This window comes from Salmo trutta, chromosome 2 (assembly GCF_901001165.1).
Source record: "Salmo trutta chromosome 2, fSalTru1.1, whole genome shotgun sequence".
Lineage (NCBI taxonomy): Eukaryota > Metazoa > Chordata > Actinopteri > Salmoniformes > Salmonidae > Salmo > Salmo trutta.
In genome coordinates, this window is record NC_042958.1 from 51,336,419 (window position 1) to 51,361,616 (window position 25,198).

The 25,198-nt window shown below is 43.2% G+C and overlaps 1 protein-coding gene across 4 annotated transcripts in view; it reads left to right on the forward strand.

Moving 5' to 3' along the window:
* The window catches only part of LOC115156663 (protein quaking-B), a 42,018-nt gene that overhangs the window by 10,494 nt on the left and 6,326 nt on the right, over positions 1 to 25,198 (forward strand). The window contains exons 2-7 of one of the 4 annotated variants that reach the window (XR_003868303.1): positions 9,518 to 9,669; positions 15,404 to 15,520; positions 19,641 to 19,784; positions 22,442 to 22,529; positions 22,684 to 22,980; positions 23,343 to 23,614. Coding sequence is in view for 3 of the 4 variants with exons in the window: in XM_029704199.1 (XP_029560059.1) it covers positions 9,518 to 9,669; positions 15,404 to 15,520; positions 19,641 to 19,784; positions 22,442 to 22,529; positions 22,684 to 22,980; positions 23,540 to 23,640 (899 nt within the window). In the remaining variant the exon portion in view is untranslated. Of the gene's footprint in view, positions 1 to 9,517; positions 9,670 to 15,403; positions 15,521 to 19,640; positions 19,785 to 22,441; positions 22,530 to 22,683; positions 22,981 to 23,342; positions 23,752 to 25,198 lie in introns of those variants that run through there. The other 3 variants (XM_029704199.1, XM_029704208.1, XM_029704220.1) reach the window with 3 other exon arrangements.

Consider the following 25,198-nt stretch of genomic DNA (forward strand, 5'->3'; position numbering starts at 1 on the left):
ATGGCAATTTGCATATACTCTAGAATGTTATGAAGAGTAATCAGATGAATTGAAATTAATTGCAAAGTCCCTCTTTGCCATGCAAATGAACTGAATCCCCCAAAAACATTTGCACTGCATTTCAGCCCTGCCACAAAAGGACCAGCTGACATCATGTCAGTGATTCTCTCGTTAACACAGGTGTGAGTGTTGACAAGGACAAGGCTGGAGATCACTCTGTCATGCTGATTGAGTTCGAATAACAGACTGGAAGCTTCAAAAGGAGGGTGGTGCTTGGAATCATTGTTCTTCCTCTGTCAATCATGGTTACCTGCAAGGAAACACGTGCCGTCATCATTTAATTAAATCATACAACTGAGTTGTAGTAAATGTTCAGAATGATAAATATAAGACTTTTGAATAACCTAACTGACGGTAACACACCTGCAATATAACTGCAGGTAGGCAATTGAATAATATATTTTTTTTAAATGGCAGAATGATGAACTTACTAAATGACTGAGAGTTTGACTGTGTGATATTAGGTTGCATCTTGTGTAAATATTTTCCGTCTGGATTTGTATGTCTGAGAGTTTGGCCATATTCTGTTATAATCTCCACCCGGCACAGCCAGAAGAGGACTGGCCACCCCTCATAGCCTGGTTCCTCTCTAGGTTTCTTCCTAGGTTTTTGCCTTTCTAGGGAGTTTTTCCTAGCCACCGTGCTTCTACAGCTGCATTACTTGCTGTTTGGGGTTTTAGGCTGGGTTTCTGTACAGCACTTTGAGATATCAGCTGATGTAAGAAGGGCTGTACAAATAAATTTGATTTGATCATTGCTTTGCACAAAAAGGGCTTCACAGGCAAGGATTTTGCTGCCAGTAAGATTGCACCTAAATCAACCATTTATCGGATCATCAAGAACTTCAAGGAGAACGGTTCAATTGTTGTGAAGAAGGCTACAGGGCGCCCAAGAAAGTCCAGCAAGCGCCAGGACCGTCTCCTAAAGTTGATTCAGCTGCGGGATCGGGGCACCACCAGTACAGAGCTTGCTCAGGAATGGCAGCAGGCAGGTGTGAGTGCATCTGCACGCACAGTGAGGCAAAGACTTTTGGAGGATTGCCTGGTGTCAAGAAGAGCAGCAAAGAAGCCACTTCTCTCCAGGAAAAACATCAGGGACAGACTGATATTCTGCAAAAGGTACAGGGATTGGACTGCTGAGGACTGGGGTGAAGTCATTTTCTCTGATGAATCCCCTTTTCGATTGTTTGGGGCATCCGGAAAAAAGCTTGTTCGGAGAAGACAAGGTGAGCACTACCATCAGTCCTGTGTCATGCCAACAGTAAAGCATCCTGAGACCATTCATGTGTGGGGTTGCTTCTCAGCCAAGGGAGTGGGCTCACTCACAATTCTGCCTAAGAACACAGCCATGAATAAAGAATGGTACCAACACATCCTCCGAGAGCAACTTCTCCCAACCATCCAGGAACAGTTTGGTGACGAACAATGCTTTTTCCAGCATGATGGAGCACCTTGCCATAAGGCAAAAGTGATAACTAAGTGGCTCGGGGAACAAAACATCGATATTTTGGGTCCATGGCCAGGAAACTCCCCAGACCTTAATCCCATTGAGAACTTGTGGTCAATCCTCAAGAGGTGGGTGGACAAACAAAAACCCACAAATTCTGACAAACTCCAAACATTGATTATGCAAGATTGGACTGCCATCAGTCAGGATGTGGCCCAGAAGTTAATTGACAGCATGCCAGGGCGGATTGCAGAGGTCTTGAAAAAGAAGGGTCAACACTGTAAATATTGACTCTTTGCATCAACTTCATGTAATTGTCAATAAAAGCCTTTGACACTTATGAAATGCTTGTAATTATACTTCTGTATTCCATAGTAACATCTGACAAAAATATCTAAAGACACTGAAGCAGCAAACTTTGTGGAAATTAATATTTGTGTCATTCTCAAAACTTTTGGCCACGACTGTACTGTACCAAAAATCTGTGGATTGTGTCATTGTAAATACATTGGAGAAAGACTACCACTTAAATACTGTGGTCAGTTTGCAATACTTTGTGAATTAACGTATAGTGCCTGGTGGGTCTCTATTGGGTGCACTGAGAGACCAAAGTGAGATGAGTGGAGGCAGCACACATACTTCAGGGAAGTGTCTGATTCCCTCCCAGCTCCCCCATCCCGATCCCTCAGATAGAGCCCATCTTCACTCTCGCCAATAACCACTGTTGGATCTTAACTATGTTTAATGGCAAACAAGGAATAATAATGACTTGACGTCCTCTCCTAATTTGGCCAGAACACATTCATTTTACAGCAGGCTTGCAAGTCCCATTTTACAGCAGGCTTGCAAGTGCTGTTTTTGACTCTCTCTCTCTTTCTCTCTCTCTCTACCGCACCTGCTGTCTCGACCTCTGAATGCTCGGCTATGAAAATAAATAAAATGGAAGGTGTTCCTAATGTTTGGTATACTTGTGTATACCCTATGCATTCACCCATTCTCTCCCGCCTTCCTACGCGTATTGAAATTCACCATTCGTCACACCTCCCTCACACATCCATTCATATACACACACATACCCACCCAAGTACACACACATCCATAGGACAGTTATTGACATATACAGTGCATTCAGAAAGTATTCAGACCCCTTTACTTTTTACACATTTTGTTACGTTACAGCTTTATTCTAAAATGGATTAAGTCGTTTTTCCCCCTCATCAATCTACACACAATACCCCATAATGACAAAGAAAAAACAGGTTTTTAGATTTTTTTTGCAAATGCATTACAAATAAAAAATGGAAATATCACATTTACGTAAATATTCAGACCCTTTGCTCAGTAGTTTGTCAATCTACTTTTTTAACAACAGATTGTAGCAGTTTGTTAGTTTTGGTGGGCACTGAGAATTTTAGTATTGTTTTCCTGGAGAGCATTTAACTGTTCATTACTCTCGATTGCATTTCCAAGTTGCCCTTTGTCCTTTGCTTTGACGGAGGCCATGATCTGTTGGGTTCGTGTTGCTGCACTGTTTACAAACTGATTGGTTCACTGTTGTACGAAATGGATTGCTCACCCTCTCCCAGTTGCTTGGGAATATGTTGATTTATCAAGTTGAGGCTTGATTGTTTCTACATATAACCACAGTTTTGTCGGCATGCGCCTCACTATTATCCTATTGAGATGCATTGCATTGAACATATTACACTCTCTTTAAGAATGTCAGGTTTGTGATGACGAAATGCAAAAGATCTGCCGTTCATTCATTGCTATGATCATTGACACAGATTATATTGACCAGACGCTCTAGTGGCTGCTCTAACATTGAAAATAAATGTCTTCAAAAATGGAAGGCAGTCGGGAGGAGGCAAGATCAGGTGGGACTAGGGCTGTGTCAGCTGGTGATTGTCAAGCAAATAACTGCCGGTCTCATGGTAATTTACCATTAATTAACATGAATACGTTTAGCATCTCCTGGCTTCCTCGCATAGACTACAAGCCACTGATGCAGACTAGTGGAACATCTACATATTAATACATACATTTAATATAGCCTACACCATCACAATAAGTCCATTATTTATTTTAAACAGGTCTAAAGAAACATGATATGAAGAAAATGTAGTCTATTTCAGAAGAACAGAATATAATACTCTGAGTTGTCCCTCTGGCTATGCCATATGCTTGTGTGCTACACTAGTTCATTTAGCAGACAATTTGCTTAGAATTCCTTGACATTATTTTATATTTATTTCTGAGGGAATGTGTTAACAAAAGGAGTGCATTAACAAAGAAACAGGTCCTCCTATATGCTTAATTTAGAGTTATTTATGCAACTTTAGTTGTGATTCAAACGCTGGCCTATATGTTTTGATTTTTAAAACATTCTAAGGCTGCATGATGCGATTTTAATTATGATTTGTAAAGAGTCACATGAAAGGCATGAACTCTGCTTTGATTCTTGCGCAGGTTGCACACACTTCATCAGTCTCTCATTCACAATTTGACAAGCACTTGATATTCTCACCGATCCTCGAATTTCCTGGCGGCATCCCCCTTGTGTGGCTGTAATGCCCCCTAAAAAAATCCATGCCTTTTGCGGCCAAAGTGGCCCGTAGTGCCCTTGGGCTGAATATTATAATTCCCTTCTCCTGACTGCCAATCACTGGGCTCCGAAGCACCTCTCACTCACATGGCTCTCTCAGATATCTCAATTCTTATTAGCCAATGCCTGTCACATGATCGGATCCTTCTCACAGGTATCTCAGCTTTAAAGTAGGCTACAAGTGAAAACAGACACATCGGAGACGCAACTGCGTGTGTCCTAATCCAACTCCGAGGCACATATTGAAGATGTTAAAAGAACTGTTCACATTTACTTTTCATCAGCCAACAAGATGAGCAAGCCTAACGAACATAAAAAAACACTAGCCTATGTAAATCTACTATCCCCCCATAGTACAAAAGTTGACCTATTCTATTGGTCAACTTGTCCTTCTGTGCGAGAAAGAAATATTTGGAATATACTCCGGGACAACTGGCTATCCCCAGTCCACCTGGTCATGCTGCTGCTCCAGTTTCAACTGTTATGCCTGCGGCTATGGAACCCTGACCTTTTCACCGGACATGTTACCTTGTCCCGGACCTGCTGTTTTCAACTCTCTCTCTCTCTCCACCGCACCTGCTGTCTCGACCTCTGAATGCTCGGCTATGAAAAGCCAACTGACATTTACTCCGGAGGTGCTGACCTGTTGCACCCTCTATAACCACTGATTATTATTTGACCCTGATGGTCATCTATGAACATTTGAACATCTTGAAGAACAATCTGGCCTTAATGGCCATGTACTCTTATAATCTCCACCCGGCACAGCCAAAAGAGGACTGGCTACCCCTCAAAGCCTGGTTCCTTTCTAGGTTTCTTTCTAGGTTCCTGCCTTTCTAGGGTTTGTTTTCCTAGCCACCGTGCTTCTACATCTGCATTGCTTGCTGTTTGGGGTTTTAGGCTGGGTTTCTGTATAGCACTTTGTGACATCTGCTGATGTAAAAAGGGCTTTATAAATACATTTGATTGATTGGAATGCGATAGATTCCAAATGAATACAACCACTCGCATCAAACAATCTTTTAAAAGCAATGAGGTTGATGCAACAGATCAGAACATTTAGCTTAAAATGCTGGTAAACTATTAGGCTATGTCTTCATATTATAAGCGCGGCAATGCGCACACGGCAGTAGGCTATAAGAGCAAATGTTCCAAAATGCAATCAATTAGCGGTAAAACACCATTCTCAAAAGTGACCGCAAATGTGATTATGCATGTAATGCATTATTATAAAGGTGTATTTTTAGGGTGAAAATTGTCTTCCCCAAACTTAACTTAATTTTTAGAAGTTATTTGGCCACTTTAGTTATGATGCAAACCTTATCAACATATAGGCTTATGGGCTAGGCTACATGAGGTGTGTGACTATAATTTTTTAAAGTAAAAAAATAGGCATGCGCTGTTTCCTGCCTTACTGCACACACTGGGCATCATTCACAAGCGATAATACATCATTCACAAGCGATAATACATCATTCACAAGCGATAATACATCATTTACAAGTGATAAAATTGTCACCCATCAGACTATTCTTAATTTAATCTTGTCTTTACATATACTAAATAATATATGTGTGAAATAAGTTTTAATTTAGAATGGACATGCACCTCTCAGAACAGGGGCAGGGGAATAAAATACATGTCATCTCTGCACTTAAATAGTGAATGGAGGATGCTTTTCCCATGTTTCATTTGCATGCCAGGCAGGTAAGCTATACTCCTGTTGTAAAGCGAAGGAATGTGCTTAATAGTAGGAAAGTTGATAAGTAAATATAGTAGGCCTAGTCTATAGAAAGCTGTAGGTACCCTCCTCTTTTTAATAGAGGCCATCAAACTCTGTTTACTCACGCAATTGCATAGCCTATAGAAATGTTGCGCAACATGAGCTCATGGGCTCTCATGAAGTGTTTGACTTGATTTTCGATTACATTTGCATTGATGTCAGAGTGATTAGAGGGACAATACAGTGCTGAGTACCAGGCAGTTCACAAGTTTGGTAGGCTACTGATGACCAGCAGCATCAGAGTTTGGAGAAGCCTAGTTACCATGACTAAATGGTCACATGGAATTTGACTGCGGTCATGACTCGTGACTGCCGGTGTGGCGCTAATATGGTCACCGTAACACCCCTAGGTGGGACCACTCTAGCCAATGAGAGGGCAGGTAAGCTTGTGAACAACGGGCACAACGGTTTCCAATAGTTACCACAAACACAGTCTAAATTGGCTATATCATAAAAGTGCATGTTTTTTTTGTTGCTTTTTGATCTTAATTTAAGTTTAGGGCTAGGCATAAGGTTAGCAGTGTGGTTAAGGTTAGGTTTAAAAGTGTTTTTTTCTCAGTTTCCAGTATGTCACATGTCTTACTTATATCAGTACACTCGTAAAACCCTAATCATTACGAAACTTCTATTCAATCACGTAAGCCACACGTAGCAAATAAGCCATTCATTTTTTTTGTTAACCTCTCTGGGCTACTCAACAGCCAGTTGAATCCCGTGGCGCGTTACTCAAATACCTTAGAAATGCTATTACTTCAATTTCTCAAACATATGACTATTTTACAGCATTTTAAAGACAAGACTCTCGTTAATCTAACCACACTGTCCGATTTCAAAAAGGCTTTACAACGAAAGCAAAACATTAGATTATGTCAGCAGAGTACCCAGCCAGAAATAATCAGACACCCATTTTTCAAGCTAGCATATAATGTCACATAAACCCAAACCACAGCTAAATGCAGCACTAACCTTTGATGATCTTCATCAGATGACACTCCTAGGACATTATGTTATACAATACATGCATGTCTGTTCAATCAAGTTCATATTTATATCAAAAACCAGCTATTTACATTAGAAAGTGACTAGCATGTGACTAGCATTCCCACCGAACACTTCCGGTGAATTTACTAAATTACTCACAATAAACGTTCACAAAAAACATAATTATTTTAAGAATTATAGATACAGAACTCCTATATGCACTCGCTATGTCCGATTTTAAAATAGCTTTTCGGTGAAAGCACATTTTGCAATATTCTAAGTAGATAGCCCGGCATCACAGGGATAGCTATTTAGACACCAAGCAAGTTTAGCACTCACCAAAGTCAGATTTACTATAAGAAAAATGTTATTACCTTTGCTGTCTTCGTCAGAATGCACTCCCAGGACTTCTACTTCAATAACAAATTTTGGTTTGGTCCCAAATAATCCATTGTTATATCCAAATAGCGGCGTTTTGTTCGTGCGTTCAAGACACTATCCGAAAGGGTAAATAAGGGTTACGAGCACGACGCATTTCGTGACAAAACATTTCTAAATATTCCATTACCGTACTTCGAAGCATGTCAACCGCTGTTTAAAATCAATTTTTATGCCATTTTTCTCGTAAAAAAGCGATAATATTCCGACCGGGAAATCGTTTTTTATTACAAAGAGAGTGAAAGTAAAAGCATGCTATCCCCTCATGCACGAGCCTCAGTCTGATGGCCCTCTGATAGAGCACTTGCTTTATCAATCACGTAAGCCACACGTAGCAAATAAGCTAGTGTGTTTCAGCCTGGGCCTTGAATTACGTCATTCAGCTTTTTCCCGGGTTCTGAGAGCCTATGGGAGCCGTAGGAAGTGTCACGTCATGCCAGAGATCCCCTGTTTTTGTTAGAGATGATCAAGGAGGGCAAGAAATGGTCAGACAGGCCACTTCCTGTAAGGAATCTTCTCAGGTTTTGGCCTGCCAAATGAGTTCTGTTATACTCACAGACACCATTCAAACAGTTTTAGAAACTTTAGGGTGTTTTCTATCCAAAGCCAATAATTATATGCATATTCTAGTTACTGGGCAGGAGTAATAACCAGATTAAATAGGGTACGTTTTTTATCCGGCCGTGCAAATACTGCCCCCTAGCCCCAACAGGTTAACCAAATTTTACACTCTCCCTGACCTCCATACAAAAACTCCTCTCTTGGTCCGCGGTAAAAAACGCCATCTGCTGTTGAAGAGATTTTGGGCCCAGTTATCCATTTACATTTACATTTTAGTCATTTAGCAGACGCTGTTATCCAGAGCGACTTACAGTAGTGAATGCATACATTTCATACACTTTTTTCCCCCGTACTGGTCCCCCGTGGGAATCGAACCCACAACCCTGGTGTTGCAAACACCATGCTCTACCAACTGAGCCACCCTCTCGCTTCACCTCTTTCGCTCTGTCTTGATCTCCTGAAGAAGCTATCCCTTACTTTTTTTCTGTTCCCCAAAATGTTTGGATATAAACCTACCAGGTTGTTAGCTAGCCAATGAGGTAACATGACTGAACAAAGTGTAAACAAATGGTTAACGACACGCGAGTAGTTTTACATTTTATCCAGAGTGCATACATTTTTTTTAATACTTTTTTCGTACTGGTCCCCCATGCAAGTTGAACCCACAACCCTGACGCTGCACCGCCATGCTCTACCAACTGAGCTACACTAGGACTGCCCACGACATGGTTTATGAATGTAAAATGCGGTCCCGGCGAGGAAGATAAAAATGTTGCACTGGTATGTTATTTTTTTACCCGATTGGGCCACAAGCAAGCCGTTTCCACTGTAGTAATGGTGCAACCATGACACTATCAAATCTGCACTCCTTTCTCTAGGGCACTCGGAAACAACAGTACGGCACAGCCTAATCATTAAAACAATTATTATCTGAAATATATTTTTCCTAGTTGCACTGTGCCCCCAACAACAACTGCTCCCCTGGCGCCGATGATGTTTACGTCGATTAAGGCAGCCCCTCGCACCTCTCTGATTCAGAGCCGTTAATGCGGAAGACACCTTTTGGTTGAATGCATTCAGTTGTGTAACTGACTAAGCATCCCCTTTCCCTCTCCCAAATTGGTCGCACTTTAGAGCCGTGTGTGTGTGTGTGTGTGTGTGTGTGTGTGTGTGTGTGTGTGTAAGTGTAATCAGGTTTACGTGTGAGGTCAGGTGTGTTATTAGTGGCGTATAGCTGTTGTGAATATAGCTTTAGATAATTATAGTTTCAGTTATTATAACTATGTTCACACTTAGTTATCACTCAGCTTCCGTCAGGCCATAGTTATTTCACAGGGGTGTGTGTGTGTGTGTGTGTGTGTGTGTGTGTGTGTGTGTGTGTCTAGCCTAGCAGGTTATTATAGTGGTTGGCATGCTGTTAGTAATGCATCATGCAACAATATTGAAAGTCTGAGTCAGACAGCTTTAAACAAACACACACTGTCTCTGTCTTTATTTTGTAGTGCTTGACTTTTTTAAATGTATTATCTGTTTCTCTCTCTCCCTTCTTCTTGCTCTCTCTCTCTTTTTCTCTCTCTCTTCCCTTCTCTCAATCTCTTTCTCTCTCTCCCAATCTCTCTTCGCTCTCTTTCTCCCTCCATCAGAGATAGGTAGAGTGCGCAAGGACATGTATAACGACTCAATGAATGGCGGTGTGGCTGCCGAGGGGCGGGACTCCGAGGAGCTGCCTGATGGGATTGGTCCAGTGGCTCAGCTGCAGGAGAAGCTCTACGTGCCCGTTAAAGAGTACCCCGACGTGAGTAGACAAACCTTTTTTCAACCTTTATAGATGTCTTTATGTCAGTGTCTAAATGAATAACAGAATATCTATCGCTTTCCATAACAGAAACGTCCGGCCCATTGGAGGGTAAGGTAAAGCTGATATGAATAGAACTTTTAACCCTTGCAATTTCACTGGTAAACTCATGAGTACACTCACAATGGCTGCCTGGTATTGTGATGCAATAATTTCCATGGTAAGGTAGAATTGTTGTTCAAATGATGCTAACTGATGTGGCTCATGCAATGAATATATTTTCTGTAATGTCAGTTGCGTTGATTCAACAAATCACCACACAGATTGATGGGTAGACTTCCTGCTTTTACTTCCTGCTTTGCTCCTAGGTTGAAGATGTCAAAGGTTAAGACAACCGCATTCTAATATCCCATAACTCTTTGCAACAATGGGACCAGCTATGCTAGTTAGCAACGGTGCTGGTAGTTAGCAACAGCTCTGGTCCCAGATTTTTGACGACGCTGTATATTTTCGACCTAACTTTGCTCCTTACTAGCATAGCTGCTCCAATTGTTGAAAAGAGTTGTCTTAACCTTTGACATCTTCAACGTAGCTCTGCTCCTATGGGTATACTCTCAATGGCCACCAGTCCAACCATTATGCCATCATTGACCTCTATTTCTATGGTAGAGCCATCACCATGTTGCTTACTCATGTTTGGTCCATCCAGATTGGTTAACATAGATGGGGTAGCAGTAAAGGGTAAAGGGCTGCTTTCTAAGCTCCCAGCCCTTATAAAAGTGGGTTAGAATGTATGGCTGAGGACATCAGATAGGGGTGACGACCAACAAGCTCTCACAGTCTCACTGCAGAATTAGACGTTTATCCACGTTACTCCAATGTTAAAAGTCAGTGTTTTGACACCCTGGGTTGACCACTCCTGCTCAGTATCATTCTTTTTCTCCAAAGTCAAATTTCGAATATGCTCCAAACTTCAATGACTGAAGCTTCTCTTCCTTCACATGATAAAATGACAATATAACCACGGTTAGTGCTATCCGGGATCATTGGGAAGTCCGACCTTAACTTTTACAATGACCATTTTAAATTTCAACTTCAATGGGGTAACGTCTGAGATGGAATGTCCAAGGATCCCAAATAGCATGGACAGTGTAACCACTGGTAACACACACAGACACATGCAAACACACAGAAGCACGCACACAAACCGATGGAACAGATGAGATCAGGGCTAAAAATACATTAGAATATCCCCTGTGTGTGTGTGTGTGTGTGTGTGTGTGTGTGTGTGTGTGTGTGTGTGTGTGTGTGTGTGTGTGTGTGTGTGTGTGTGTGTGTGTGTGTGTGTGTGTGTGTGTGTGTGTGTGTGCGCGCGCGCGCACGCACGCTTGCTTTAAAGGGGTTATTTCAGGAAGGAAGAGAATGCGTTCACATCCGTATAAAAGTGTGGAGGTCAGAGAAACAAATAAAGACAGACACAACGGGTGTGAGAGAGGAGAGCGAGAAGAGGCAGCTGTCTTGCTAATCTCTCAGCTCCAGTGACAGATAAAGTGAAGAGAGTCTGGCCTCACCACCACCTGCCAAAACAAACAATGACCTATTCCTGACTCACACGCTCTAAAGTGCGACAAAATATTTTCATGCGCCAACGGGAGTTTTATTTTGGGAGCACTGTGCAACTATGAAAAATATCTCCCAGATAATTGTTGTAATATGATAAGGCTTCGCTGTACAGTTGTTTCCGTGTGCCTTAGAGGAAAAAAAGCGAATGCAGACTCATTAGCGTCATGGTTGCGCCATTACTATAGTGGAAACGTTAATTCACACACTGCGTAGCGTATACACACTTAATTGTAAGGATAATCTATTAGAAACAGTTGTCGTTTTTATGTTCGCTATGTAGCCCTTGTGAATTATTGTTTGTTACTTTTGACTCCCCTTATATGTTCTACTGGAGCCACTTTACCTGCCTGTGGTAAACCGTTATGTTAGCTTACGAATGCGAGGACAGTTGTTGCTAATACGCCCGCAGTGTTGCCAACTCCTCAATAAGGAAAGTAGCTATTGGCTGTCCTAAAAGTTGCTAGAAGTCGCTAAATGACATCATCACCTAATTTGCATAATTTGCCATGTAATTGTGATGGACGCTGTAGGAGAGAGGAATAACGTCATGGGAGAGACAAAAAGTGAGTAAAAAACACCCTAAATATGTTTAGAACTATAAATGAACTTTCTTTTGTCGATTCTTATTTTTTTTTAATGTCACAACCGAGACCAAGTTACCGTCCGGACCAGGAGTATTTCATGGCCAGGTCAACCGAGACCAAGTTACCGTCCAGGATCAGGAGTATTTCATGGCCAGGTAACCGAGACCAAGTTACCGTCCAGGATCAGGAGTATTTCATGGCCAGGTAACCAAGACCAAGTTACTGTCCAGGACCAGGAGTATTTCATGGCCAGGCCAACTTAGACCAAGTTACCGTCCAGGACCAGGAGTATTTCATGGCCAGGCCAACCGAGACCAAGTTACCGACCAGGAGTATTTCATGGCCAGGCCAACCGAGACCAGGTTACCGTCCAGGACATTTACATTTACATTTAAGTCATTTAGCAGACGCTCTTATCCAGAGCGACTTACAAATTGGTGCATTCACCTTATGATATCCAGTGGAACAACCACTTTACAATAGTGCATCTAAATCTTTTAGGGGGGGGGGGGTTAGAAGGATTACTTTATCCTATCCTAGGTATTCCTTAAAGAGGTGGGGTTTCAGGGGTCTCCGGAAGGTGGTGATTGACTCCGCTGTCCTGGCGTCGTGAGGGAGTTTGTTCCACCATTGGGGTGCCAGAGCAGCGAACAGTTTTGACTGGGCTGAGCGGGAACTGTACTTCCTCAGAGGTAGGGAGGCGAGCAGGCCAGATGTGGATGAACGCAGTGCCCTTGTTTGGGTGTAGGGCCTGATCAGAGCCTGAAGGTACGGAGGTGCCGTTCCCCTCACAGCTCCGTAGGCAAGCACCATGGTCTTGTAGCGGATGCGAGCTTCAACTGGAAGCCAGTGGAGAGAGCGGAGGAGCGGGGTGACTTGAGAGAACTTGGGAAGGTTGAACACCAGACGGGCTGCGGCGTTCTGGATGAGTTGTAGGGGTTTAATGGCACAGGCAGGGAGCCCAGCCAACAGCGAGTTGCAGTAATCCAGACGGGAGATGACAAGTGCCTGGATTAGGACCTGCGCCGCTTCCTGTGTGAGGCAGGGTCGTACTCTGCGAATGTTGTAGAGCATGAACCTACAGGAACGGGTCACCGCCTTGATGTTAGTTGAGAATGACAGGGTGTTGTCCAGGATCACGCCAAGGTTCTTAGCACTCTGGGAGGAGGACACAATGGAGTTGTCAACCGTGATGGCGAGATCATGGAACGGGCAGTCCTTCCCCGGGAGGAAGAGCAGCTCCGTCTTACCGGGGTTCAGCTTGAGGTGGTGATCCGTCATCCACACTGATATGTCTGCCAGACATGCAGAGATGCGATTCACCACCTGGTTATCAGAAGGGGGAAAGGAGAAGATTAATTGTGTGTCGTCTGCATAGCAATGATAGGAGAGACCATGTGAGGATATGACAGAGCCAAGTGACTTGGTGTATTGCGAGAATAGGAGAGGGCCTAGAACAGAGCCCTGGGGGACACCAGTGGTGAGAGCACGTGGTGCGGAGACAGATTCTCGCCACACCACCTGGTAGGAGCGACCTGTCAGGTAGGACGCAATCCAAGCGTGGGCCGCGCCGGAGATGCCCAACTCGGAGAGGGTGGAGAGGAGGATCTGATGGTTCACAGTATCAAAGGCAGCCGATAGGTCTAGAAGGATGAGAGTAGAGGAGAGAGAGTTAGCTTTAGCAGTGCGGACCGCCTCCGTGACACAGAGAAGAGCAGTCTCAGTTGAATGACTAGTCTTGAAACCTGACTGATTTGGATCAAGAAGGTCATTCTGAGAGAGATGGCAGGAGAGCTGGCCAAGGACGGCACGTTCAAGAGTTTTGGAGAGAAAAGAAAGAAGGGATACTGGTCTGTAGTTGTTGACATCGGAGGGATCGAGTGTAGGTTTTTTCAGAAGGGGTGCAACTCTCGCTCTCTTGAAGACGGAAGGGACGTAGCCAGCAGTCAAGGATGAGTTGATGAGCGAGGTGAGGTAAGGGAGAAGGTCTCCGGAAATGGTCTGGAGAAGAGAGGAGGGGATAGGGTCAAGCGGGCAGGTTGTTGGGCGGCCGGCCGTCACAAGACGCGAGATTTCATCTGGAGAGAGAGGGGAGAAAGAGGTCAAAGCACAGGGTAGGGCAGTGTGAGCAGAACCAGCGGTGTCGTTTGACTTAGCAAACGAGGATCGGATGTCGTCGACCTTCTTTTCAAAATGGTTGACGAAGTCATCCGCAGAGAGGGGAGGGGGAGGAGGATTCAGGAGGGAGGAGAAGGTGGCAAAGAGCTTCCTAGGGTTAGAGGCAGATGCTTGGAATTTAGAGTGGTAGAAAGTGGCTTTAGCAGCAGAGAAAGAAGAGGAAAATGTAGAGAGGAGGGAGTGAAAGAATGCCAGGTCCGCAGGGAGGCGAGTTTTCCTCCATTTCCGCTCGGCTGCCCGGAGCCCTGTTCTGTGAGCTCGCAATGAGTCGTCGAGCCACGGAGCAGGAGGGGAGGACCGAGCCGGCCTGGAGGATAGGGGACATAGAGAGTCAAAGGATGCAGAAAGGGAGGAGAGGAGGGTTGAGGAGGCAGAATCAGGAGATAGGTTGAGCAGAGGGAAGAGATGATAGGATGGAAGAGGAGAGAGTAGCGGGGGAGAGAGAGCGAAGGTTGGGATGGCGCGATACCATCCGAGTAGGGGCAGAGTGAGAAGTGTTGGATGAGAGCGAGAGGGAAAAGGATACAAGGTAGTGGTCGGAGACTTGGAGGGGAGTTGCAATGAGATTAGTGGAAGAACAGCATCTAGTAAAGATGAGGTCAAGCGTATTGCCTGCCTTGTGAGTAGGGGGGGAAGGTGAGAGGGTGAGGTCAAAAGAGGAGAGGAGTGGAAAGAAGGAGGCAGAGAGGAATGAGTCAAAGGTAGATGTGGGGAGGTTAAAGTCACCCAGAACTGTGAGAGGTGAGCCATCCTCAGGAAAGGAACTTATCAAGGCGTCAAGCTCATTGATGAACTCTCCAAGGGAACCTGGAGGGCGATAAATGATAAGGATGTTAAGCTTGAAAGGGAGTATTTCCAGGAGTATTTCATGGCCAGGCCAACCGAGACCAAGTTACCATCCAGGACCAGGAGTATTTCATGGCCAGGCCAACTTAGACCAAGTTACCAACCAGGCCAAATAAAATAAAATACAATTTTGTTTGTCACATACATACACATGGTTAGCAGATGTTATTGCAAGTGTAGTGAAATGCTTGTACTTCTTGTTCCGACCGTGCTGTAATATCTAACAAGTAATCTAACAATTTCACAACAACTATCTTACACACACAAGTGTATAGGAATGAATAAGAATATGTACATATAAATATATGGATGAGCGATGTCTGTCGTAGGCTCAGGAGTATTTCATGGCCAGGCCAATTTAGACCAAGTTACCAACCAGGTCCAGGAGTGTTTCATGGAAAGACCAAGTTAGACCAACTCCTGGCCCTTCTTCTTCTTAAAATGTGTCTCTCTCTCTCTCTCTCTCTCTCTATGTGTGTGTATGTGTGTGTGTGTGTGTTTAGTTTAACTTTGTAGGTAGGATACTGGGTCCAAGGGGTCTAACAGCCAAACAGCTGGAGGCAGAGACGGGCTGTAAGATCATGGTACGAGGAAAAGGATCCATGAGAGACAAGAAGAAGGTATACACACACACACACACACACACACACACACACACACACACACACAGCATGTGTATTTGTTTTTGGTAGTAGATTCTAAAGAGTGGAGTAGAGGTGAATAGAGCTGGGTCCGTATGTTTCTCTGCTGGTTTAGGTTCTCTGGTCAGCCTTCCAGTGGAGCAGCTAACGGCAGGTGGAGCGCAGCCAGCATTCCATCCACCTCTCATGAGAATACACCCATTCCATACCTCAGAGAAAGAAAGAAAGAGGGAGGGATGGAGAGATGTGGAAATTAGTTGAAAGAGTGGGTAGACATTAGAGATGAAACGGTATGGAAATTTCATATCACGATTATAGTGACCAAAATGATCACAGTTATCAGTATTATCAGTATTATTGGTATAATCAGTATAAGCAGTATTATCACGGTATTGTTCAAATGTTCCGGAAATGTTCAAAAAGTACTGATACAGACTGAAATCATTTCACCAAGTTTTATATTTGAAAACAACAAATAACAATAACATTAGCAGCACTATGCACTTTGTGTGCATAAACAAAGTAATAACATTAAAGATGGCACCATGTGGCCATGAGAGGTAAAAGTTTCCCTAGTGCAGGTTTTAATGAACACAACCTTAATGAAGCAAAATCAAATGTGCATATAATAGCAACACAAGTAAAGCAATGTGCATGCAAGAACAATACAACCATATGTAAACAAATCCAATGTGCAGGTGTTGACATTAAAATAACACCACACAATATGTAAACAAATCAAATGAACAGCACTGATTGTATGTCCGTACTCTCCTTCATAAAGAAATAAGGTGCTGCTGGCCTAACATCCTGTATGTATGCATCTTTGTTCACTTGAGATTGAAATGTAAAAATGGCATTATATTTACTTTGTCCAGTTTAAGTAGTGATCTGCGAGGGGAGACGATGTGCCCGCTGGCACTGAACACTCTCTCTGATGGCACGCTGGTTGCTGGGATGTACAAAAGCTTCCTGGCAACCTCTGATGCATGGCCCCTCCACCACACCAGTGGATCCTCTTCTGCTGAAATGGGTGGGGCCCCTCCACCACACCAGTGGATCCTCTTCTGCTGGAATGGGTGGGGCCCCTCCACCACACCAGTGGATCCTCTTCTGCTGGAATGGGTGGGGTCCCTCCACCACACCAGTGGATCCTCTTCTGCTGGAATGGGTGGCAGAGACAGGTGGTCCTTGATCTCTTCTTTCACTCTGTCTTCTGGGGTGGTCGGAGTCTGACCCTCTTCACCTCTCTGCTGCCTTGTTGAGGTAACCTTTCTCAGCAACCCAGCCAGGCCTTTCTCCTCTGATGTCGCTGTGGGGGTGATGGAGGTGCTGCTGGCGCTTTGTGGTTCTTCCCTGACTTGTGCAGATACATTATTGAAGGCCTCCTGGACACAACTGTCAGTGTCAACTTTGGCAGCCTCAGGCTCATCTAAAAAGCTCCTTTTGAAGCGGGGGTTAATGAAACAAGCCATGTGCATGACTCTCTTTGCCTTCTCTGTGTATCTGTTGTTAAGGTCTTCTCTCATTACCCTTTTCATCTACCTGGTCAGGGATGGCTCCGTATCCTTTTCCACCAGAACATCAAGGGTGATGTGGTCCAGGACAGGCTTGATGGCTGACAGTGTCACTCGTGTCTCTGAGGCAAGTGCATCTGTAAACTTGCTCAGAGGTTCAAGAAGCTGGCACAGTTGCTCCATGACACTTATGTCGGCATCCTTGGGCATCAGATGCCAAGTTCCTCTTTCTCCAGCCAGTGTCGCACAGACTGGCTGCTGTTGGCTGAGGAAACGCTCAAGCATCTTGTGTGTAGATCCCCATTGGGTCACCACATCATGGATCAGAGCCTTCTGTGGCATGTTGAGGGCAGCTTGCTTTTCTCTCAGGTCTCTCCTTCTCTTCCAGCTCTGTGAGAAGCCTTGGACCAGATGATGGCAGGCCTTGACTTCTGTGTCAACTCTCTGAATGTTCAGAGCCTTTGAGATGGCCAGGTTCAAATGATGGCCAAAGCACCCAAGCCGCAGATCTGGGAACTCTTCAAAAGCCTTGATCATGTTTGTTGTGTTGTCTGTGGTTATGCAGACCAGGTCTTTCTTGTTAATCCCCCCACTCTTCCAGCGTATTCTCAAAAAAACTCTCTGATGTTGTGAGCCAAGTGATCTTCTGGGAAGAATTGTGTTTCCAGGCAGTTTGATTCCAGTTGCCAGTCTGGGGTGAGGTAATGGATAGTGAAGCTGATATAGGGTTGACCACCCCTGCTTTCACTGGTCCAGAGGTCAGTAGTTGCAGCAAACTATGTGCCTTGAGCCAAACGTTTTCCAACATCAGCTTTAACCTGGTTGTACAGCTTTGGGATGTCAGTCTTGGAAAATAATGTTTGTGATGGAACTTTGTAGTAAGGCACGGCAACCTCCATCAGCCTCAGGAAGCCAGGCATCTCAACAATTTGAAATGGCATCATGTCCTTTGCAATGTAATATGAAAGGGCGGCAGTGAGGTCTTGAGCATTTTCTGATGTGGGTGCATAAGCAGCCTGCCTTTTTTAAATGCTTGCTCAAGTGTCTGTGTCACAACTGTAGATGAGGGGGGGACCAGTTGCATCACTGGGTTTGCCTGCTGCACGCCCACTCTGTAAACAAGAGAATAGCAAATGTAGTATTATTATTATTATTGTTATTATTATTACATTATAATTATTATTGAAACGGTAATACTAACCGTTGGGAATTTTACCGTGGTTTATGGTGAAACGGGTAACTGTTTCGTCCCTAGTAGACATTCTGACCTTCATGAGTGGGGATTATTCCGTTAAACAGCTACACTGTAAAACCAAGTGTTTAGGATCTGAACACATAACTAAACGCTTTTCTGAAACACTTTTTAAACACGTCAAGGCATTTAGAATGGTACTGGAAATGCATCACGGTGTTTATATTGTAAACACCAGAACATGTTTATTCACTGTAACACTTTTTAAACACATGAACACATTTATTCAGCACAAGACGTTCAGGTTTCAAACGCTGAACACTGGGTGTAAAGCCGTAATTTCATATTTCCCAGCATGCCTTTCGAGTGAATGTGAAAGATACCCACTAATGACTGTGTTTGTTAGTGACAGAGACATGGTTCTTGCGTTCAATTACATTATTCTTGAAGCCTTCACTAAGTGACTGCTTAAGTGAATGTGTTTGAATTAAAACTGAACCCTTTATGACCTCATATTACACCGTTCATAAGGCCTTTAGTTATGGCCTAGTTATCCTTGACATTCTGGTCTGAAAATAATGGGCCACATCAGACCTATAATTAAGAGTAGCTGGTTTGTGAAGTGATTATTAATTCCTATCAGAATCCAGCCAGAGGGAAGTTATCCAACAATTTGAATATTTGATCACAAACAAGACTATCTAAACTAGAACAACCATCTCAGTAACAGTTGCAATAAGTCCAACCCCTTATAGATTGGATTACTTTAGAAATGTTTGTTATTTATCTTTGTATAGTTAAGATCAATTAATCAATCAATGTGCATGAGGAAACATAGATATTAAAACAAACTTTTGTTAAAAATCAACCTGAAACAAAGGACGCTGGGAAATATGATAATGAGGCCACTACCGTGTCTTTTTCACTCTGAGAGACTTAAAGGAAAGGAACTCTACACAGTCGAGTAACAAGAGCGCTAGACGATTTTAAAATAATTATGTCCTGAATAAAAGGCATGGAAAGTCACATACATTTGTTTTATGACTAAAGTCTAAACAGGACAGTAGGAAAGTAAATGCTATTGTTTAAAATCTGAACACTTAGGAGATATAGGCGTTGTCCTGGTTGGAAACCGACAGGAAAAAGAGTACTATCATGTTTAATCTAGCCTCAATGGCAAATCTAAATACCTAATGGTTAAGTTTTAAACACTGACATTTAGGTTCTGAGTGTGTCACATGTTTCTGGTTCTCACAGTGTACCGTGTCGTTACAGAACTGAAGCCAATGTGGGAAACGTAAACATTTTTTATGGATGAAGGAAGATGTTCACATACACACTCAAACACAAATACACACACCGTAATATTATTGTTTTGTATGTGTATCAGGAAGAGCTGAACAGAGGGAAACCTAACTGGGAACACCTGAGTGAAGAACTTCATGTTCTCATCACAGTGGAAGACTCACACAACAGAGCTCAGATCAAACTACAAAGAGCTACCGCAGAGGTCAAGAAACTACTCGTACCAGCTGTGAGTACCAGGAGTTTTGTGTGAGTGTTGGGTAATTCGCCAGGCAGCAAGTATAAAGGCGTAACCATGGTAATGCATGTGAAATTAGGGGATGAATGGAGAGACTGTTCACACTTTCTCTTCATTCTATCACTCCTTTCACTCCTCATCCTTAATGAATTCCCTCTTCCTCGCTCTCTCTATTTTCTCACATCAACTCTTTCCATGTGTCCTCAACATTTCTCCCATTCTCTTAGCCTCCTACCCTCTGCTCCCACACCTCACACAGACACATTATTGCTAACAATGTTGCTCTACTGAAATTCAACGTTGAATAGAGTAGTTATGAACCCTCAAACGAACTCTCAAATCACACTGCATTGATTTACAGTAATATAACTAATGCCCCCTGTCAACTTATTCTGTCCCGCCCCTGTCTCTTAAAATGTCCAATCAGGGTGCAGTATCAACACCAGAGAGGTTATAATGATACATGTTAAAGGTCCAATGCAGCCGTTTTTTTTTTTATCTCAATATCCAATTATTTCTGGGTAACAATTAAGTACCTTAATGTGATTGTTTTAAAATTGTAAAACATTTACAAAAATAGTTTCTTAGGAAAGAGTCTTTTCTCAAACAAGAGTTTTGCAGGGGAAACTTAAAACTAGCTGTTATTGGCGGAGAAGTTTGAAACTTTTTTGGTCTATTAACTAATTTACTACATGGAAGGTCATGGAAGGTCAAAACTCCATCCCACCAAAACAGGCTGAAATTTCAGGTGGTCTTTTCAAACAGCTCTAACACTAAAAAGGCATTATCATAATTTTCATAATTTAACAGTATTATTCCAACCTCGTAGTGTGGAAATAAATATAAAACACAGGAAAATCACATTTTGGGCATTTAACTTAACCCAGAAAATCAGAGTGTGTTAATGATACAGTTGAAGTCGGAAGTTTACATACACCTAGGTTGGAGTCATTAAAACTCGTTTTTCAACCACTTCACAAATTTCTTGTTAACAAACTTTTTAGTTTAGCAAGTCGGTTAGGACATCTACTTTGTGCATGAAACAAGTATTTTTTTCAACAATTGTTTACAGACAGATTATTTAACTTATAATTCACTGTATCACAATTCCAATGGGTCAGAAGTTTACATACACTAAGTTTACTGTGCCTTTAAACAGCTTGGAAAATTCTAGAAAATGTCATGGCTTTAGAAGCTTCTGATAGGCTAATTGACATAATTTGAGTCAATTGGAGGTTTACTTGTGGATGTATTTCAAGGCCTGCCTTCACACTCAGTGCCTCTTTGCTTGACATCATGGGAAAATCAAAAGAAATCAGCCAAGACCTCAGAAAAACAATTGTAGACCTCCACAAGTCTGGTTCATCCTTGGGAGCAATTTCCAAACGCCTGAAGGTACCACGTTCATCTGTACAAACAATAGTACGCAAGTATAAACACCATGGGACCACGCAGACGTCATACCACTCAGAAAGGCGACGCGTTCTGTCTCCTAGAGATGAACGTACTTTGGTGCGAAAAGTGCAAATCAATCCCAGAACAACAGCAAAGGACCTTGTGAAGATGCTGGAGGAAACGGGTACAAAAAACAGGTACAAAAGTATGTATATCCACAGTAAAATGAGTCCTATATCGACATAACCTGAAAGGCCACTCAGCAAGAAAGAAGTCACTACTCCAAAACCGCCATAAAAAAGCCAGACTACGGTTTGCAACTGCACATGGGGACAAATATCCTACTTTTTGGAGGAAAAAGGGTGAGGCTTGCAAGCCGAAGAACACCATCCCAACCGTGAAGCATGGGGGTGGCAGCATCATGCTGTGGGGTTGCTTTGCTGCAGGAGGGACTGGTGCACTTCACAAAATAGATGGCATCATGAGGATGGAAAATTATGTGGATATATTGAAGCAACATCTCAAGACATCAGTCAAGAAGTTAAAGCTTGGTCGCAAATGGGTCTTCCAAATGGACAATGACCCCAAGCATATTTCCAAAGTTGTGGCAAAATGGCTTAAGGACAACAAAGTCAAGGTATTGGAGTGGCCATCACAAAGCCCTGACCTCAATCCCATCGAAAATGTGTGGGCAGAACTGAGAAAGCGTGTGCAAGCAAGGAGGCCTACAAACCTGACTCAGTTACACCAGCTCTGTCAGGAGGAATAGGCCAAAATTCACCCAATTTATTGTGGGAAGCTTGTGGAAGGCTCCCCGTAATATTTGACCCAGGTTAACAATTTAAAGGCAATGCTACTAAAATCTAATTGAGTGTATGTAAACTTCTGACCGACTGGGTATGTGATGAAAGAAATAAAAGCTGAAATAAATCATTCTCTCTACTATTACTCTGACATTTCACATTCTTAAAATAAAGTGGTGATCCTAACTGACCTAAGACATGGAATCTTTACTAGGATTAAATGTCAGGAATTGTGAAAAACGGAGTTTAAATGTATTTGGCTAAGGTGTATGGTAACTTCCAACTTCTACTATATCTGTTAGTTTAACCTGACCTAGCTGTACATCCCTCATAATCTGTTGGCCAGAGAGTAACATAATCCAACCTTCAACCAACTTGACAGTTGTGTGTGTGTGTGTGTGTGTGTGTGTGTGTGTGTGTGTGTGTGTGTGTGTGTGTGTGTGTGTGTAGGCTGATGGAGAGGACGGTCTAAAAAAGATGCAGCTAATGGAGCTCGCCATTCTCAACGGAACCTACAGAGACGCCAACATCAAGCAACGTAAGGATGACATCATCAGGAAGCGCCTGTCCTGAAACTGACTTTTTGAGGCAGGTGTTGTCTTTTCCATCTAGTAATGGATTGTCTCTTTGGTCTCTCTCTCTCTCTCTCTCTCTATGTGTGTTTGTGTCTGTGGGGGTGTGTGTGTTTGTAGCCACTATGGCCTTCTCCCTAGCCTCCTCTCAGCAGCCTCGGCTCATCTCCAGCCCCTCCCCTGTCATGCAGCAGGCTATGCGAAGCCCCGCCCCTGGTCAACAGCCCAACCTCATGCCTCACCTGATTCGTCAGATCCAGAGTCAGCAGGCCCTCATGCAAGGAGCCAATCAGCACGCAGCACTGATGCAGCAATCACCTGAATCAGGAGGGTTCTTCTACGCTCCCTACGAATATTCCCCCTACACCCTAACTCCATCTATACTAGAATACCCCATGGACACTACTGGTGTACTAGGTAAACACAGATACACAGATACACTGATACAGACAGACAAACAATTATAGCATGAAACTCCTGGTACTCACAGCTGGTACGAGTAGTTTCTTGACCTCTGCGGTAGCTCTTTGTAGTTTGATCTGAGCTCTGTTGTGTGAGTCTTCCACTGTGATGAGAACATTAAGTTCCTCACTTAGGTGTTCCCAGTTAGGTTTCCCTCTGTTCAGCTCTCACACACACACACACACACACACACACACACACACACACACACACACACACACACACACACACACACACACACACAGATCAAGTTGATTTGGGCATGAGGGTTGTGTTGTTGTGTTGTGACATGGTTCTATTTCTCCCTCTGTCTCCAGGTATGGCTTTCCAAACCAAAGGCTGAGAGATGAACTCTCTCCTACACATGGACCTCTCTCACACACACACACACACACACACTGGAAAGGCTTATCTGAAATGGGCCTCTTGTCTGTCTTCTTAATGATTCTGTCACTGTTTGATGATGTCATTGTTAACCTCCTGTGTTTTGGTGATGTGGTTGTGCGGTGAGCAGGAGCGATGACGGCTCAGGTGCAACGCCACAATATGAGAGCCCATCCTTACCAAAGAGTAGTGAACACCGACAGAGGTCAGTTAGATCACCAGACTGTGTGAGTGGGAATACGCATTCGTGAGTGGTTTTGATTGTTTTTCCGCGACAGTGTGTGTGTGTGTCCGTCAGTTGACCTATGTGTGCCGCCTGCTAAGAGAGGAATGAGACCAGAATGTGAGGGGAAAGTCAAACAGTGGGCTGTGTGTAAATGTCTAACAACAGTCTGTTGTCCCCTGCTAATAGAATGGACCGTTCCTCCATCTGACTGTGACCTTGTGACTCTCTTTAGAGTTCTGAGAGCTCTCTTCACATACTATGTTTCTCACTCTCTCTCACTGTCTCTCCTCTCTCTCTCCTCTCCACTATTTCTCTCCTCTCCTCTCTTTCCTCTCCTCTCGCTCTCCCCTCTCTTGCCCTCTCCTCTATATATATATATATATATATACATACATACATACATACATACATACATACATACATACATACATACATACATACATACATACATACATACAGTTGAAGTCGGAAGTTTACATACACCTTAGCCAAATACATTTAAACTCCGTTTTTCACAATTCCTGACATTTAATCCTAGTAAAAATTCCCAGTCTTAGGTTAGGTAGGATCACCACTTTATTTTAAGAATGTGAAATCTCAGAATAATAGTAGAGAGAATGATTTATTTCAACTTTTATTTCTTTCATCACATTCTCAGTTTACATACACTCAATTAGTATTTAGTAACATTGCCTTTAAATTGTTTAACTTGGGTCAAACATTTCAGGTAGCCTTCCACAAGCTTCCCACAATAAGTTGGGTGAATTTTGGCCCATTCCTCCTGACAGAGCTGGTGTAACTGAGTCAGGTTTTTAGGCTTCCTTGCTCGCACACACTTTTTCAGTTCTGCCCATAACTTTTCAATAGGATTGAGGTCAGGGCTTTATGATGGCCACTCCAATACCTTGACTTTGTTGTCCTTAAGCCATTTTGCCACAACTTTAGAAATATGCTTGGGGTCATTGTCCATTTGGAAGACCCCTTTGAAGACCCCTTTGCGGACAAGCTTTAACTTCCTGACTGATGTCTTGAGATGTTGCTTCAATATATCCACATAATTTTCCATCCTCATGATGCCATCTATTTTGTGAAGTGCAGCAGTCCCTTCTGCAGCAAAGCACCCCCACAACATGATGTTGCCACCCCCGTGCTTCACGGTTGGGATGGTGTTCTTCGGCTTGCAAGCCTCCTCCTTTTTCCTCCAAACATAACGATGGTCATTATGGCCAAACAGTTCTATTTTTGTTTCATCAGACCAGAGGACATTTCTCCAAAAAGTACGATCTTTGTCCCCATGTGCAGTTGCAAACCGTAGTCTGGCTTTTTTATGGTGGTTTTGGAGCAGTGGCTTCTTCCTTCCTTTCTTCCTATGTCTATATAGGACTCGTTTTACTCTGGATATAAATACTTTGGTACCTGTTTTCTTCAGCATCTTCACAGGGTCCTTTGCTGTTGTTCTGGGATTGATTTGCACTTTTCGCACCAAAGTACAGTCATCTCTAGGAGACAGAACGCGTCTCCTTCCTCCTTCCTACTATTGTTTGTACAGATGAACATGGTACC